Source organism: Homarus americanus, unplaced genomic scaffold, assembly GCF_018991925.1.
Source record: "Homarus americanus isolate GMGI-L3 unplaced genomic scaffold, GMGI_Hamer_2.0 scaffold11302, whole genome shotgun sequence".
Classification (NCBI taxonomy): domain Eukaryota; kingdom Metazoa; phylum Arthropoda; class Malacostraca; order Decapoda; family Nephropidae; genus Homarus; species Homarus americanus.
The window spans coordinates 1233918-1249615 of NW_024736744.1; the positions used below are offsets into that span (position 1 = coordinate 1233918).

Consider the following 15698-nt stretch of genomic DNA (forward strand, 5'->3'; position numbering starts at 1 on the left):
TATTATTATTATTATTATTATTATTATTTCTATTACTACACACGCGCAACACACACACACACACACACACACGCAACACACACACGCAACACACACAACACACACACAACACACACACACACACACACACACACACACACACCAACACACACACACACCAACACACACACAAACACACACACACACACACACGCACACACACACACACACACACACCAGCACACACACACAACACACACACCAACACACACACACACACACACACACACTGGGCTATACTCAGCAGTATAACCAGCCAGGGGTGTAGCCAGTCAGGTGTGGACCACACTCAGCAGTATAGCCAGCCAGGATGCTCTGGTGGGCGACATTCTCGTGGACACCTTTGACGAATTATTTCATTTTGAAATTGTTTCTTGTATCTGAAAGAAGTAAAAATATCATGAGAGTGTGTGTGTGTGTGTGTGTGTGTGTGTGTGTACGCATAATTTCATCTTTAACACACTCACAGACATTACAAAACTATGACAGACAACTTCCTAACATATCGATGTAGGCCTCACTCACCTGCGGGCCCCGACGAAGGCGCCCTCCTGCCGCTGTGTTGGCCAAGGTTTTGAGTCGTTCTCGTACCTGCCACACAAGTAGCTGTCATGAGCCATCACTTGTCCCTTCATGGTCGGGTACACTACAGCCTTCGGAAACAAGATTTAGAAGGAAGAATAATTTGTTCGTCTTATTCTTTGGCTATGTTCAGCAATGGAGAAAAATATAAATTAGTTTAGGAAGAGAAAATTATTGAAGTGAATGTCCTTTTGGTGTGCACCAGACATGTCTTAAGCGCCTTAATCCACAAAACCGACAAAATAAAACTGAATGGATTATGAAATCAGTAGTGAGATAAATCTTTGTGAGCTGCTACAACTACTTTTTTAATATGGCTTCTAACCTCCCGTTATAACCAAACCTTCGGCACACGTGTAATACCTATCCTAACACAAAAGTGGCTACCGTAGCTGAGTTAGTTACGTCACAGATCTATACGGCATTCAGTGAATGTTGCCTCATAGTCAATATCTGCGAAGATCTTGTTCCCCTGAGACACAACAGAGCAAACCTGAGTAGAGAGAAGGATAGGCGACACCTTAACCAGGCCACGACATAACTTCTGGGCTGCTGCTTTTGTTCTGATAACACATCGGCCGGTCTGGAGTATGAGCGCTTTGTGCACTAGGTCCCATCCCACCCGCTGTTGTGAACACCAGAGGAGTGAAGCTGCCTTGGTCCACGTTCTGGATTATCTCTTCGCTTGGTCTATTCTCTTCGTTCTTGTTCCTCCTGTGTGCAGCCTCAAAAGACAAGTCACAGTGACATGCGACCGGGGATCGAATATTCTGATATCAGAGAAGGCTCACTGTCCCCGCGTCCAGAATTCTCGAGTACTAAAGTCCTTACGAGCTTTGTTGGATGTGTTGACAATCCAGTGAGTAAAACGCCCTCCAGTAGAAAGAAGATCGGTTCCACAGTGATGTGTGTTGGGTGTGTGTGTACACAGGTTTGTGTAATGCATCTAGTGTGGCAACATTATTAGTATTAATGTGCAAGCATTACTTGCTTCCACCACCAAGACTCCTACTGTGCCTCCTTGTGTCAACACACGGTAACGGGTTGCCTCGTGGGCCCAGGCTAGACCAGCACCACTGGATCAGGAAAAGGAAGAGCCAAGATGTGTGGTTGTAGCCTGCGCTCCTGCCACTACACATAAATCAACTCACTCACAGCCTTCATCCAGCTCATCATACTTCTAATCATCATCAAAACCCCTATACCCCCAAAAGTCCAATGACGATAGACGAGTGACGACGTGGACAGGCAGAGATGACTGCCGGGAGTCTCTAGTCACAACTCTGCACATGGGCGGCACAGATAAGATAGGTGCTTATGCACTGGGATCTTGGCAGCAGCGCAATCCGGTCCTGTCTGTGCGACTGGGCAGCCCTTTCGAGGAGCCACTCTGCTCACCCCACATGGACGATAGTAGACTGTCAAAGCAGCTACTTTATAGTCACCTAACGAATAGTAAATGTAACGCCGTCGGGCAATTGATAAGGTATAAGGCTAGTCTTGGAGGAGCACCGCACGAGAAGGTGTCAATGCTTTCGAATTACCCCGACTACAAACCGAGGCAGACAAGCGCCAACGCCGTAAAGACGCTGCCACCGCTCCTCCCGCAGTAGATGGAGCCCTCCACATTTGCAACGAATGTGAACGACGCTGCGGGTCCCGTATCGGTCTCTTTAGCACCTCAAAACTCACCGACCTAGGTGACATCCCTAATAACTCATATCATTATATCATAGCTGGATGATCGTCATACTCGATTCCGAGTGACAGCAAAGTAGTAGAAGTAGTAGTTAGTGTGTGTGTGTGTGTGTGAGATATAACTCGTTATTGGCTGTTATATGACTGGTAATGATATGAGTGAACAAATTCCGTTTCTTCTTATTTTACCACTTTTCTTGGAATAAAACCCGAGGGAACACAGACACAGACATCCACTCACCGTCAGCAAGAATTGGTCGTCAAAATAGCCACGTCTGCCCATGCCCTTGGTGAACAGGGTGTCTCTGAGGGTAGCCATTAGGGTGGGCATCTTCCTGGCTGGGTCGCCGTCCCACCGAGCTCCCCACATGCCAGCCATCACAGCAATATCGTGTAGAGGATGGTCACGCATTACATGAAACACCTTCTCGGATGACAGCCATTCCTTCACTGCATTCGCTTCACGGTCTGTTATCTGTAAGGTTTTGACCAGGTAGTTCATTGATGATGTTATTATCTGCAATATATTCCGTAATGATCATAAGCAATTGCATATTATTTGTGTTTTGTTCATGGAAATTCTGTTCGTCGGAGTACCAGTGAGTGTGAGTTGTGAACACAATATCTTCAGGTCAAATTGAGTTTGTCTCAAACTTTCACCCGGTGCTGCCTGGTGTGGGATTTTCAGATAAGATCAATAATTACTGTTTTCCTTCTTAGTTTAAGGATTGATGAACACACTAGTCACCCTGTGCTGGCGCGCATCTGCCTTGTAATAGCCTTTGTCTACATACAGATAGACAGACTTGTATAAATGTGGGCTAATTACATATTGTGTTTATATACAACACACTACCCAGAGTCAGCGTTACTATAAGGCCAAGAGATTCATATACCGTCATATTCTGTTATGCTCCACACAGTAATACACAGCTTTTTTTTTTCACGTAACAAAAAATGCTGGTGTGAAAGAGGCGAAGTTAAGTGTGCTTTTGTTTGTATGTAAGGAAGCCGTCCCGAATTTGTAAGCCAAATAACTCAACAAATTAACAATAGATCGCCATGTGAGTCTCCACGTTCTTAAGAAGACACAATAATATGAAGAGTCACTTAAACAGTTGATATACTCTTGTCATCATGTGAACATAACTGTTGACTTGGTTATACACAAATACAGTGCTTTCCACGATAAAGAAGCCCTCTAGTTAATAAATGAGTGAATTCTCATCTATATATATATAAAACAAAGAAGTCTGTCTGTCTGTTTGTCTGTGTGTCCGCACGAGAATCTCGTTAACTACTTTACCTATCTGGACCAAACTTGGCATGGATAGCAAGTGTCATGTGGGGAGCTAAAAAAAACTCCAACCAACCAGATACGACACAACCAACCGGACCAGCCTGAGAGAACGAGAGAAAGAGAGAGAGACTAACCGTTAGGCCGGACGCACACACGTAGAAAAGTCGTATTCCTTCCTATGATTTACAGCTATTTTGATCCTTAGGTTCTCTTTCATTATGGCTTACTTTTCTCTGCAACTAACCTCCATTGGTTACACCACACAGAGGGTAAAAAGTTGTATCCCATCCCGCATATTATAGCTAATTTTATCCTTATGCTCTCTCTCATTACAGCTTACTTTTCTTTGATCTCTAACTTTTCTAGGCTGTCCATTCTACCGTGGCCTAGCTAAAGAGCTGGGCGTTTCTGCTAGTTAATAATAAAACCTTAACATAATAGTCATCTAATTTAAACTAATTAACTACTCCAGTAAACAGTGAGTCACGCCGGGCCTCTTCATCTTGACACACTGTACGTCGTGATCTTACCGCTGAGTCCAAGTCGCGTACCATGATGGCCGCCACCTGTGGGTCACCGAGAGGGGACAGCCGCCACATTGATGGCAGCAGGAGAGACAAGTTGCCCAGAGGTGGTGGCAAGTTGGTGATGTCACAGACGTCAAAGTGGGCGTGACGACCTAGGAGAGGACACAGAACACTATCACGTCCACGAGGATCAGTGTAGAGACGCACCCGCCACCCAGGGTACACCGCCGTCACCTGCCAGATAGTCACATTACAGTGTATTCTCTTTATAACACAGATCTTATTCACGACACCAAACTTTCTTTCCTCTCTTGCGAATGTTTTCTAAAGTGGTGTAAGATCTAAGGGGTCACATATCACGAGCTAAATCACACTGACATCAGGGTAACCAAGAACTAGCCATTGGTTACATTAGGGTTTGGCTTCTCCTTAATATTGTTGGGATCATCACTAACTGATGGGTGAAGGTTGACAAGATAAGCCTCACAATACTGTTGTTGTGATTAAATTGTTTATATGTGACTATATTAATGATGTTATCAATGTACATTTATATAATATCATCAAATTAATTATTCTGATCACCTGAAGATTCGCCCACCCGCCTGACTTCACCTTAACATTAACCATCCTAACACTAACCTGACGTAACAAATACTAACTTAACCTAACTGTTGAGTCCTGACAAGTAAACAAAAAGTGTCTCTACAGATTCGTCTAATAATTTTACTTTACCTCAGCAGAAATAATGAACAGGTTTAATTAAACCAAATGAAATCTTTGATGAATGGAAGAAAACTGTTGCAGAAAAACAAATACACAGGTGTGTCAGATTACCTGGGAGAGTATGTCGTCCAGCCCCACCCAGTATTCTGGGTTGTCGCCGTACAGGGAGAAACTAACTACCCGTTGGCCGCCTCCTGCCGCCCACGCCCGCCGCCCACATGTGCCGCCCACACCTGCTGAGGAGAAGTTCAGAGATACCGGAGAGGAAGACGTCTCAGGAGGCGACACTTGAGCTGTACAATCACGACCATCACACCGACACTGTCCACCGTCCCACCAGGGCAGCGGCTCCTGACGGCCACACAGTAACACGTAACTAAACGCACTAATATTAACTGTGTATAATAGATCAAGAGAACTACTGTATTATTACTTATTACATCACAAATATTTCATGATGGTTTGTATGGACAACTTGCATTAAACATTCGGTAGTTCTTTACAGCAGACAAACCTCTTCACTGTGGCCAGTGTCAAGCTCCGGGGCGACGACGACATCTGCTGGTACTTTCCTGCTGCGCTGTGTTGTTTGGTCGTAGGTCTTGATGGTTCCTGTGCTGAGGATGTAGGTCATAGAGGCTCCTGTATTGTGGGTGTAGGTCATGGTGGCTCCTGTGAGGCTATTGTAGGTGGTGGTGGCTCCTGTGAGGCTATTGTAGGTGGTGGTGGCTCTTAAGTGGAGAGTGTACATCACCTGTCCAACAAGGAGACAACACACACTCGTCCAAACACCACAGTAAATATATGACCTCATTCTCCTCGTCCAGACGGGAAGACGAAACTCAAGACTTCTGGAAATAAACCACAAGAGTGTTTATATCGGGGTAAGTGGCCAGATGTCATCACTCCCGAGCTCCTGATCCTTCGCTCTCCTCCACTGCTGACATACAGTAGTCGAGTTCAGTCCATTCTTAATATGTTATTCCATAATGCTAAATAATCAACAACTAAGTCATCGTTTGGTCGCCACAAGGCATTGAGGGGGAAATCCGAGGTTGTTTTGGCGGAGGTGCATGTAGTTTTGTATGGGAGCGATGATACAGGGACGATTTTGAAGTGTTTTGTGATCGGAGACAACTAAGTTGATAACCTAAGATGGTGCCTTATGAGTAGACGGTTTAATGATGAAAAATGCAGTCGAAAGTTAGGTTGATTAGACAGTAAGACACTACAAATATAAACCGTCGCTCGCCGATCAAAAATGTCACAACGTCCATGACAGTGATGACCACTGGCAATAAACTGTCGCACTGTACCCCCGGGCCCCAGGCTATAGAACATAAGAATGGAAGAAACTGCAGCGAGCCTATTGGCCCATACTATAGGCAGCCCCGTTCACACCCAACCCCTATCGCTTATATATCCGTCCAACCTATGTCTAAAGCTACCCAGCGTGTTCGAGTTAATGGTGATGTTCGGTAACTTGTTCCATTCATCCACTACACTTATTTCTAAACCAATGTTTACCTATCTCTCGCCTAAATCCAAATTTGTCATATTTAAAACCATTGCTACGAGTCCGCTCCTGGTTGGACAGTTTGAGTACCTTTGGTATATCACCTTTGTTTAGCCCTGACCCATTTATACACCTCAGTCATATCGCCCCTCACTCTACGTCTCTATGGAGCTCACTATGTATTATAGTTTTATTTTGTCTGTTCACGTATTTATTAAATGTCATCATTTACTAATACTTAACGTACTGTACATATTTTTATTATCCTGCATATAGTTCATTCCATGTGACACAAATCACCCAGATATAGCAGGACTTTTTTGCAACTTACATTTAGAGCCACCAATGTACTGTACACCAAAATTCGGTTGATTTGTGCCGCATGAAATGAACCACCGAACATCACCATAATCAAGTCTATAGTGCAAGATAATAAATACAGTATATGTAGCTGTAAACTGGTACCTCACTTTAAAAGTTGGGAAAGTTAAGGCGATCAAGTACAATGCCGGTCATGATACCTCCTTAGTATACAGTGTGTTGAATGCACCCCGTTCATATCAGGCAGTCATGCCTATAGGACCCACTTTCACCTTCGAATCAAACGAAATTTTTAGTCGGATTTCCCAGCAGAAAACTCTCTACCTATTTATAAGCCATCATCTTAGTTCATTAGTTTCGTTGTCTATCATCACAGAACACTTTAAAATCGTCCCTGTATCGCCACTCATACAAATAACACGCACCTCAGCCACACCAACCCCAGATTCCCCCCACAATGCTCTGCGGTAAACAAACGATGACGTAAATATGGACCAACTTGGTTCCTTTCCCTTATTCTAATGATTTATTTTACGCTGTAGTTTCCTGTACAGCTCATTGTAATCACACTCTGGGACTGGGGGAGAGGAGAGAGTTGTTTCCATGACTGCTCTTGACTGTGGTTCAGCTCATTAACTCACCTCATTATTTCTGTTATGGTCACATCACTACTGACGGGGGCGGGGACTTACAGGATACCGATGCCACCAGGAAAGTTGAGGCGTTTTTCATATTAAGGTTTTCTTTCCTCCTCCTCCTCCTCCATATGCCTAGGGGGTCGGGTGGTGAATCACAAGAACTATTTAGATCTTCTTTTCCTTGATAACATTTTGGTCCCACACCTGTAAGTATTCAAACCCAGAAACACACACCACTGTCTATGATACCTTAAGATCGAGAAGTACCACATCATTGCCTTCTTTTAATATCTACCTTAGTTATGAAGATTATCCCGTAAGTAAGAAGTAAACTGTAATATTTGTACGTTCATTATTGGCGACTGCTGTATCGTCTTCACAGTGGTTAAATATTTTACTCTTCAGTCTTGGTAAATAGTATCCGTAGTTTAGTGATTGAAATATAATTTGGTGATTGTCATATTGGTTTTAGTGCGGCTCGAGATCTGACGTCATTGCTGCCACGTAAACAATACTCTCTCTCTCTCTCTCTCTCTCTCTCTAACCTCCTACAACAACACTCTTAATACAGGACGTTTAAGTTGTATAGACTAGAAGAAATTAGATTAAAATGAAAGTGAATATTATGAAGAAAAAATCGCTTTTTTATACATAAGCGACGTTTAGGGACAATGTGCAAGCTAAGATGAAAAAAATAACACACACACACACACACCACACACACACACACACACACACACACACAGCTCCTCGTCATAGCATTTGGGGGGAGAATCGTCTTGTAAACAACATAGCCTGGACCCCGGGTGGAAGGTCACTACGTGGTTGAGGAGGAAAAGATAAACTTAAAACAGCTGTGATTTTCCTGGTGGTGTGAGCATCTTGTTGAGCTTCCGCCCTCGTCAGGTGTGAGCAGCGACCTGATAAAATAAACATGAGGTGAGTGAGTGAGCTGAACTATAGTCAACAGCAGGATGGAAAGTGTAATTACAATGTACAGTAAAGGAAACTAAAGTGCGAAAGAAAATATTCGGAATTTTAAGGGAAAGCAAATGTGAGAAATTAATCAGTTTAGATAAATTACTCGAATTATATTAGTTGATTTGTTAACATTAAGTGGAGGAGAGCGAAGGATCAGGAGCTCAGGAGTGTGATGACATCTGGCCACTTACCCCGATATAAACACTCTTGTGGTTTATTTCCAGAAGTCTTGAGTTTCGTCTTCCCGTCTGGACGAGGAGAATGAGGTCATATATTTACTGTGGTGTTTGGACGAGTGTGTGTTGTCTCCTTGTTGGACAGGTGATGTACACTCTCCACTTAAGAGCCACCACCACCTACAATAGCCTCACAGGAGCCACCACCACCTACAATAGCCTCACAGGAGCCACCACCACCTACAATAGCCTCACAGGAGCCACCACCACCTACAATAGCCTCACAGGAGCCACCACCACCTACAATAGCCTCACAGGAGACACCATGACCTACACCCACAATACAGGAGCCTCTACGACCTACATCCTCAGCACAGGAACCATCACGACCTACGACCAAACAACACAGCGCAGCAGGAAAGTACCAGCAGATGTCGTCGTCGCCCCGGAGCTTGACACTGGCCACAGTGAAGAGGTTTGTCTGCTGTAAAGAACTACCGAATGTTTAATGCAAGTTGTCCATACAAGCCATCATGAAATATTTGTGATGTAATAAGTAATAATACAGTAGTTCTCTTGATCTATTATACACAGTTAATATTAGTGCGTTTAGTTACGTGTTACTGTGTGGCCGTCAGGAGCCGCTGCCCTGGTGGGACGGTGGACAGTGTCGGTGTGATGGTCGTGATTGTTCAGCTCAAGTGTCGCCTCCTGAGACGTCTTCCTCTCCGGTATCTCTGAACTTCTCCTCAGCAGGTGTGGGCGGCACATGTGGGCGGCGGGCGTGGGCGGCAGGAGGCGGCCAACGGGTAGTTAGTTTCTCCCTGTACGGCGACAACCCAGAATACTGGGTGGGGCTGGACGACATACTCTCCCAGGTAATCTGACACACCTGTGTATTTGTTTTTCTGCAACAGTTTTCTTCCATTCATCAAAGATTTCATTTGGTTTAATTAAACCTGTTCATTATTTCTGCTGAGGTAAAGTAAAATTATTAGACGAATCTGTAGAGACACTTTTTGTTTACTTGTCAGGACTCAACAGTTAGGTTAAGTTAGTATTTGTTACGTCAGGTTAGTGTTAGGATGGTTAATGTTAAGGTGAAGTCAGGCGGGTGGGCGAATCTTCAGGTGATCAGAATAATTAATTTGATGATATTATATAAATGTACATTGATTACATCATTAATATAGTCACATATAAACAATTTAATCACAACAACAGTATTGTGAGGCTTATCTTGTCAACCTTCACCCATCAGTTAGTGATGATCCCAACAATATTAATGAGAAGCCAAACCCTAATGTAACCAATGGCTAGTTCTTGGTTACCCTGATGTCAGTGTGATTTAGCTCGTGATATGTGACCCCTTCGGTCTTCTACCACCTTAGAAAACATTCGCAAGAGAGAACGTGGGAATGGAGGAAACTGTAGCTGGCCTATTGGCCCATACTGGACAGTCCCGTTTACATCCACCTATATTTGAAGCTATTCAGCATATTCGAGTTAGTGATGATGTTTGGCAACTTGTTCCACTCATCCACCACTCTATTTCCAAACCAATGTTTATCAATCTCGCTCCTAAATCTAAATTTGTCTAATTTAAAACTATTGCTGCGAGTTTGCTTCTGGTTGGATAGTTTGAGTACCTTTGTAATGTCACCTTTGTTTAGCCATGACTTCCATTTATACACCTCTATCATATCGCCCCTCACTCTACGTCTCTCGAGGGAGTGCAAATTAAGATGCTTTAACCTGTCTGTCTCTGTTCTCAAGGTTCCTAATGCCCTGGATTATTCTTTTCATTCTCCTCTGAATGCTTTCTATGGATTCTATATCCATTCTGTAAGACCTTGACCAGAACTGAACCGCGTAATCCAAGTGAGGTCTCAAGCGTAAGATATAGTTTTAGGATAACCTCGCTAGTCTTGTAACTAACACTCCTTTCTATGAACCCAAGTACTTTGTTAGCCTTGTTTCGAGTAAATACCCATTGTTGTCTTGATTTAAGATTCCTACTTAACATTACTCCTAAGTCTTTCTCACACTCGGATTTCTCTATAACAACGTTGTTCATCTGGTGTCTGATTTCTCTGTTTACATCTTCTAGACTAAGTACTTTACATTTGTCCAATATAAACTTCATCTGCCATTTTTCAGACCAAGCGAAAAAAGTTCTTAGTCCTTCCTGTAGTTTTGCGGAGTCATCGCCGGATTTAATTTCACTCCCTATTTTAGTGTCATCAGCAAATTTACTTATGTATCTGTCTATGCCTATAGCTATGTCGTTTATGTATATAATAAATAGTAAAGGTCCAAGTACTGAGCCCTGGGGAACTCCACTAGTGACGTTGCCCCAATCAGATTTAGTCCCATTAATGCTTACTCGCTGTTTCCTGCCCTGTAACCACGCCCTAATCCATTTTAGAATATCTCCTCCAATTCAATGAGCCTCCACTTTTCGTATTAGTCTTTTGTGGGGAACTTTGTTGAAGGTTTTGCTAAAATCGAGGTATACCACATTATAATCGTGTCCGTCATAAACTGATTCGAAAAAAGTTGAAAAGAATGTTAATAGATTTGTCAGACATGAACGCCCACTTGTGAAGCCATGTTGGGAATCATTGATCAATATGTTCGATAGCGGCCTTGAACTTATCAAGAAGTTCCTCACTCCTACACCGGCCAATATCATTGCCTTCTGCACTGAGGCAAATAATGGGTTTGTTCCCTTTACCAGATAAGATATTGCCCATCCTGTCAACTATATCCCCCACCCCAGCTCCTGGCATCCTATTTCTAGTTTTGACACAAAAAGCTCTGTCCAGGTACCATACCTGGGAATCACCATCGATTAAGGTTTTCGTACCTTCCTTGTCAGCCTTGTCCTCGTCTATCTTCCCATCCAATTCGTGTACCAACGGACTAAAAAAGTTAGTACACTTAGCTGTATTCGTTTCCTAATCTTTCTTCACCACCAGTTTGGTCGTTCCTCTCCCCACAACCCTCCATTGGCCTGTGTTTTCGTGTTTTCCTCCTTCATCCTCACAATCACTTTTAATTTCAAGCTTTTGTCGTTGACCTTCAGTAGGGCACAGAGCTGTTCACAGCTAATACTAGCCATTGCACTGAAAGTTTATCCCCGGGAGCTAAAACGGCCGTGACATTTCCTCTAGCGAGGTGTAGTGAATAAGATCTGTGTTATAAAGAGAATACACTGTAATGTGACCATCTGGCAGGTGACGGCGGTGTACCCTGGGTGGCGGGTGCGTCTCTACACTGATCCTCGTGGACGTGGTAGTGTCCTGTGTCCTCTCCTAGGACGTCACGCTCACCTTGACGTGTGTGACATCACCAACTTGCCACCGCCTCTGGGCAACTTGTCTCTAATTAATCCCATGATGTGGCGACTCGCTCCTCTTGGCGACTTCCAGGTGGCGGCGATCATGGTGCGAGATTCTGACTCACAGGTAACACTTCTTCCTTCTTCTTCTCCTCCTCTCTCTACCAGCTGGCGGCCATGTTGATGTGTTGACCAGCTGGCGGCCATGTTGACGTGTTGACCAGCTGGCGGCCATGTTGATGTGTTGACCAGCTGGCGGCCATGTTGATGTGTTGACCAGCTGGTGGTCATGTTGGTGTGTTGACCAGCTGGCGGCCATGTTGGTGTGTTGACCAGCTGGCGGCCATGTTGGTGCGACTCTGACGCCCTTATTATTCAACAACATCTTCCCTTGAAGAGGGTCGTCGTGTTTCAACCCGAGTTTTAAACTAAATGAGTCCTGAGGGACACCGCAGTACAGTATTTAACGGGGCGGTGTGGCGGGAAAATGAACTAATTCCAATATTATAAATTAATTTTATTGGAATTTAGTTTAAAACTCAGGTTGAAACAAGACGACCCTCTTCAAGGGAAGATGTTGTTTAATAATACGGGCGTGACACACTCACGGTTCATGACTTATGTGTTGCAACATCTAATTTTTTACCGGATTTTTTTAAATAGATGAAATGTTACAGATAATAGATCGTGAAGTGGAAGCAGTGAGGGCGTGGTGGTTGTCTGGACTCCAGTTCCACATAATGCGGGATCATCCCAAACATGACTTTCCCATCCTCGGGGGACTGTGGGGCGCCCGTTGGGACCACGACCAGTCCCCCAGCAGGCACGCCGTCCACCTACTGGCCGCCCTCAGAGACAATATGATCATAAGAGCTAAAAACGAACACAAGTATGGTGACGATCAGGACATATTGAGGGTGAGTGACTGATGAGAGTGACGCATCTTTTGTGTCTTGAGTGGTGACGATTTCTGAAGTGAATTATATTAACTTACATCATCCTGCTTGATAATATAACATTAATTTCGCTTTATATCCAGTAAATTATTCATCATAGTTGTTCCCCATACTACCATACCAACAGTCTCCTCCACCGTCCACTCATGCTACCATACCAACAGTCTCCTCCACCGTCCACTCATGCTACCATACCAACAGTCTCCTCCACCGTCCACTCATGCTACCATACCAACAGTCTCCTCCACCGTCCACTCATGCTACCATACCAACAGTCTCCTCCACCGTCCACCTCATACCATACCAACAGCGTCCACTCATGCTACCATACCAACAGTCTCCTCCACCGTCCACCCATACCATACCAACAGTCTCCTCCACCGTCCACTCCATGCTACCATACCAACAGTCTCTCCACCGTCCACTCATACTACCATACCAAACAGTCTCCTCCACCGTCCACCTACATACCACAACAGTCTCCTCCACCGTCCACCATGCTACCATACCAACAGTCTCCTCCACCGTCCTCCCCATACTCACCATACCCAACAGTCTCCTCCACCGTCCTCCCATACTACCATACCAGCAGTCTCCTCCACCGTCCTCCCTACTCACACCCAGTCTCCTCCACCGTCCACTCATACTACCATACCACAGTCTCCTCCACCGTCCCTCATGCTACCATACCAACAGTCTCCTCCACCCGTCCTCCCATACTACCATACCAACAGTCTCCTCCACCGTCCCTCCCATACTACCACATACTACCAACAGTCTCCACCGTCCTCCCATACTACCATACCAACAGTCTCCTCCACCGGCCACTCATGCTACCATACCAACAGTCTCTCCACGTCCACCATGCTACCATACCAACAGTCTCCTCCACCGTCCACCATGCTACCATACCAACAGTCTCTCTCCACCGTCCACTCATGCTACCATACCAACAGTCTCCACCGTCCACCATACTACCATACCAACAGTCTCCTCCACCGTCCACCTACCATACCAACAGTCTCCTCCACCGTCCACTCATGCTACCATACCAACAGTCTCCTCCCGTCCACCATACTACCATACCAACAGTCTCCTCCACCGTCCACCCATACTACCATACCAACAGTCTCCTCCACGTCCACTCATACTACCATACCAACAGTCCTCCACCGCAGTCTCCTCCACCGCCCACTCATACTACCATACCAACAGTCTCCTCCACGTCCACCATACTACCATACCAACAGTCTCCTCCACCGTCCACTCATACTACCATACCAACAGTCTCCTCCACCGTCCACCATACTACCATACCAACAGTCTCCACCGTCCACCCATACTACCATACCAACAGTCTCCTCCACCGTCCACTCATACTACCATACCAACAGTCTCCTCCACCGTCCACTCATGCTACCATACCAACAGTCTCCTCCACCGTCCACCCATACTACCATACCAACAGTCTCCTCCACCGTCCACCCATACTACCATACCAACAGTCTCCTCCACCGTCCACTCATGCTACCATACCAACAGTCTCCTCCACCGTCCACCCATACTACCATACCAACAGTCTCCTCCACCTTCTCTTAATAACCACATATTCTTCCATCTACATATTCCACTTATTTCATCCACCTGTATTTTCTCTCCACTAAGAATACCTTCCTCACCTGTGCTAGCAATCAACCCCATCCACCTGCCTAGTAACACTACCACACATACTATGAACCTCTTTTGGACTTACCTGCCCACCACCACCTCCTATCAACCCAGAGGTCTACCCACTTCCCTCAACCGATTCCACCTATGCGTCAGCCCCGCCCATAAACTCCACCTTCACACCCACTTATTCGGCGGCGCCTTCCCCAGGATATGCTGTGGCCGTTCATGGCTGGCCACGTGTTGACCCACGACAGTTACTGGTGCGGGGAGTATGAGGCGGACACTTCCCCCTGGCCAACACGCCGCGTCGATGGTCTCTTTGTTGGGCTAAGGAGGTGAGAGTGTGTGAGGGGTGAGGGTGTGTGAGGCGTGAAGGGTGAGAGTGTGTGGGGGGTGAAGGGTGAGAGTGTGTGGGGGGTGAAGGGTGTGTGTGAGGGTGTGTGTGAGGCGTGAAGGGTGAGAGTGTGTGGGGGGTGAAGGGTGAGAGTGTGTGGGGGGTGAAGGGTGAGAGTGTGTGAGGGGTGAGGGTGTGTGAGGCGTGAAGGGTGAGAGTGTGTGAGGGGTGAAGGTGTGGGGTGTTGGGTTGAGGAGGTAAGAGTGTGTGAGGGGTGAGAGGGGGAGGGCAGGGGATGGGGGCCACCATAATCACGCGGGGAGAAGATCGTCACTTATTAGCCTGGGATGTTAGAGCCCTTAGAGTGGACGAATGATACCTACGTTAGTAAGTTGTTTCTAACTATTGATCTTTTTTATTTCATTATTGTATTTATTTATGCCAGGTCGTCCCTCATCTAGATATACGTGTATTAACTCAAAGACCCGTACAACAGTATCCATGTTTCGCTCAGTAATATTTGTTATATTCTTGTTAACACAAACTTTACGTTACAGGTACAAGAAAAAGTTCCACGACGAGAAAATCCCAGACAAGTGTCCAGTTAAGTGTCGGCCAGCAGATCACCGTGACTGGCTCTACTGCTGACAGTCACCGCCCCTCTCTCACCACGAACAGTAACAGGTCACGAGTCATCAGGAGTCCTCTGTGGTGTATTGCTGCAGATGGTCGTGAAGTGATGATGACCGTGTAATGGCAGCTGTGCCTGGAGCTGCACTGTCTTCGGAAACAATAGTGTTGATGACAGCTTTACTCTTAAGAAACAACACTACTACTACTACTTTGCTGTCACTCGGAATCGAGTATGACGATCATCCAGCTATGATAAA

At 45.4% G+C, this 15698-nt stretch overlaps 2 protein-coding genes across 2 annotated transcripts; one reads left to right on the forward strand and one right to left on the reverse strand.

Annotated features, from left to right (window-relative positions):
- Nucleotides 1-224: 224 nt before the first annotated feature.
- Nucleotides 225-6066, reverse strand: LOC121872422. Its single transcript, XM_042375164.1, has 6 exons — nt 5387-6066; nt 4984-5223; nt 4150-4380; nt 2561-2794; nt 565-692; nt 225-419 (listed from the first exon to the last, which is right to left on the reverse strand). Exons 1-6 carry the CDS (start codon nt 5684-5686, stop codon nt 329-331), a joined length of 1224 nt encoding a protein of 407 aa, XP_042231098.1. The 5' UTR covers nt 5687-6066; the 3' UTR covers nt 225-328.
- Nucleotides 6067-8785: 2719 nt separating this feature from the next.
- On the forward strand, nt 8786-15698 carry LOC121872423. Its single transcript, XM_042375165.1, has 6 exons — nt 8786-8979; nt 9143-9382; nt 11744-11974; nt 12525-12764; nt 14682-14809; nt 15366-15698. The coding sequence occupies exons 1-6, from the start codon at nt 8830-8832 to the stop codon at nt 15454-15456; spliced, it is 1080 nt and encodes a 359-aa protein (XP_042231099.1). The 5' UTR covers nt 8786-8829; the 3' UTR covers nt 15457-15698.

Coding starts and splice junctions, on each gene's coding strand:
- LOC121872423 (XM_042375165.1), top strand. CDS start 8,830: ATGACCTACACCCACAATACAGGAGCCTCTACGACCTACATCCTCAGC. Junction 11,975..12,524: donor TGCGAGATTCTGACTCACAG/GTAACACTTCTT, acceptor GAAATGTTACAG/ATAATAGATCGTGAAGTGGA. Junction 14,810..15,365: donor CTCTTTGTTGGGCTAAGGAG/GTGAGAGTGTGT, acceptor TTTACGTTACAG/GTACAAGAAAAAGTTCCACG.
- LOC121872422 (XM_042375164.1), bottom strand. CDS start 5,686: ATGAGGTCATATATTTACTGTGGTGTTTGGACGAGTGTGTGTTGTCTC. Junction 693..2,560: donor ACGACCAATTCTTGCTGACG/GTGAGTGGATGT, acceptor TTGTTTCCGAAG/GCTGTAGTGTACCCGACCAT. Junction 420..564: donor GCCTTCGTCGGGGCCCGCAG/GTGAGTGAGGCC, acceptor TACTTCTTTCAG/ATACAAGAAACAATTTCAAA.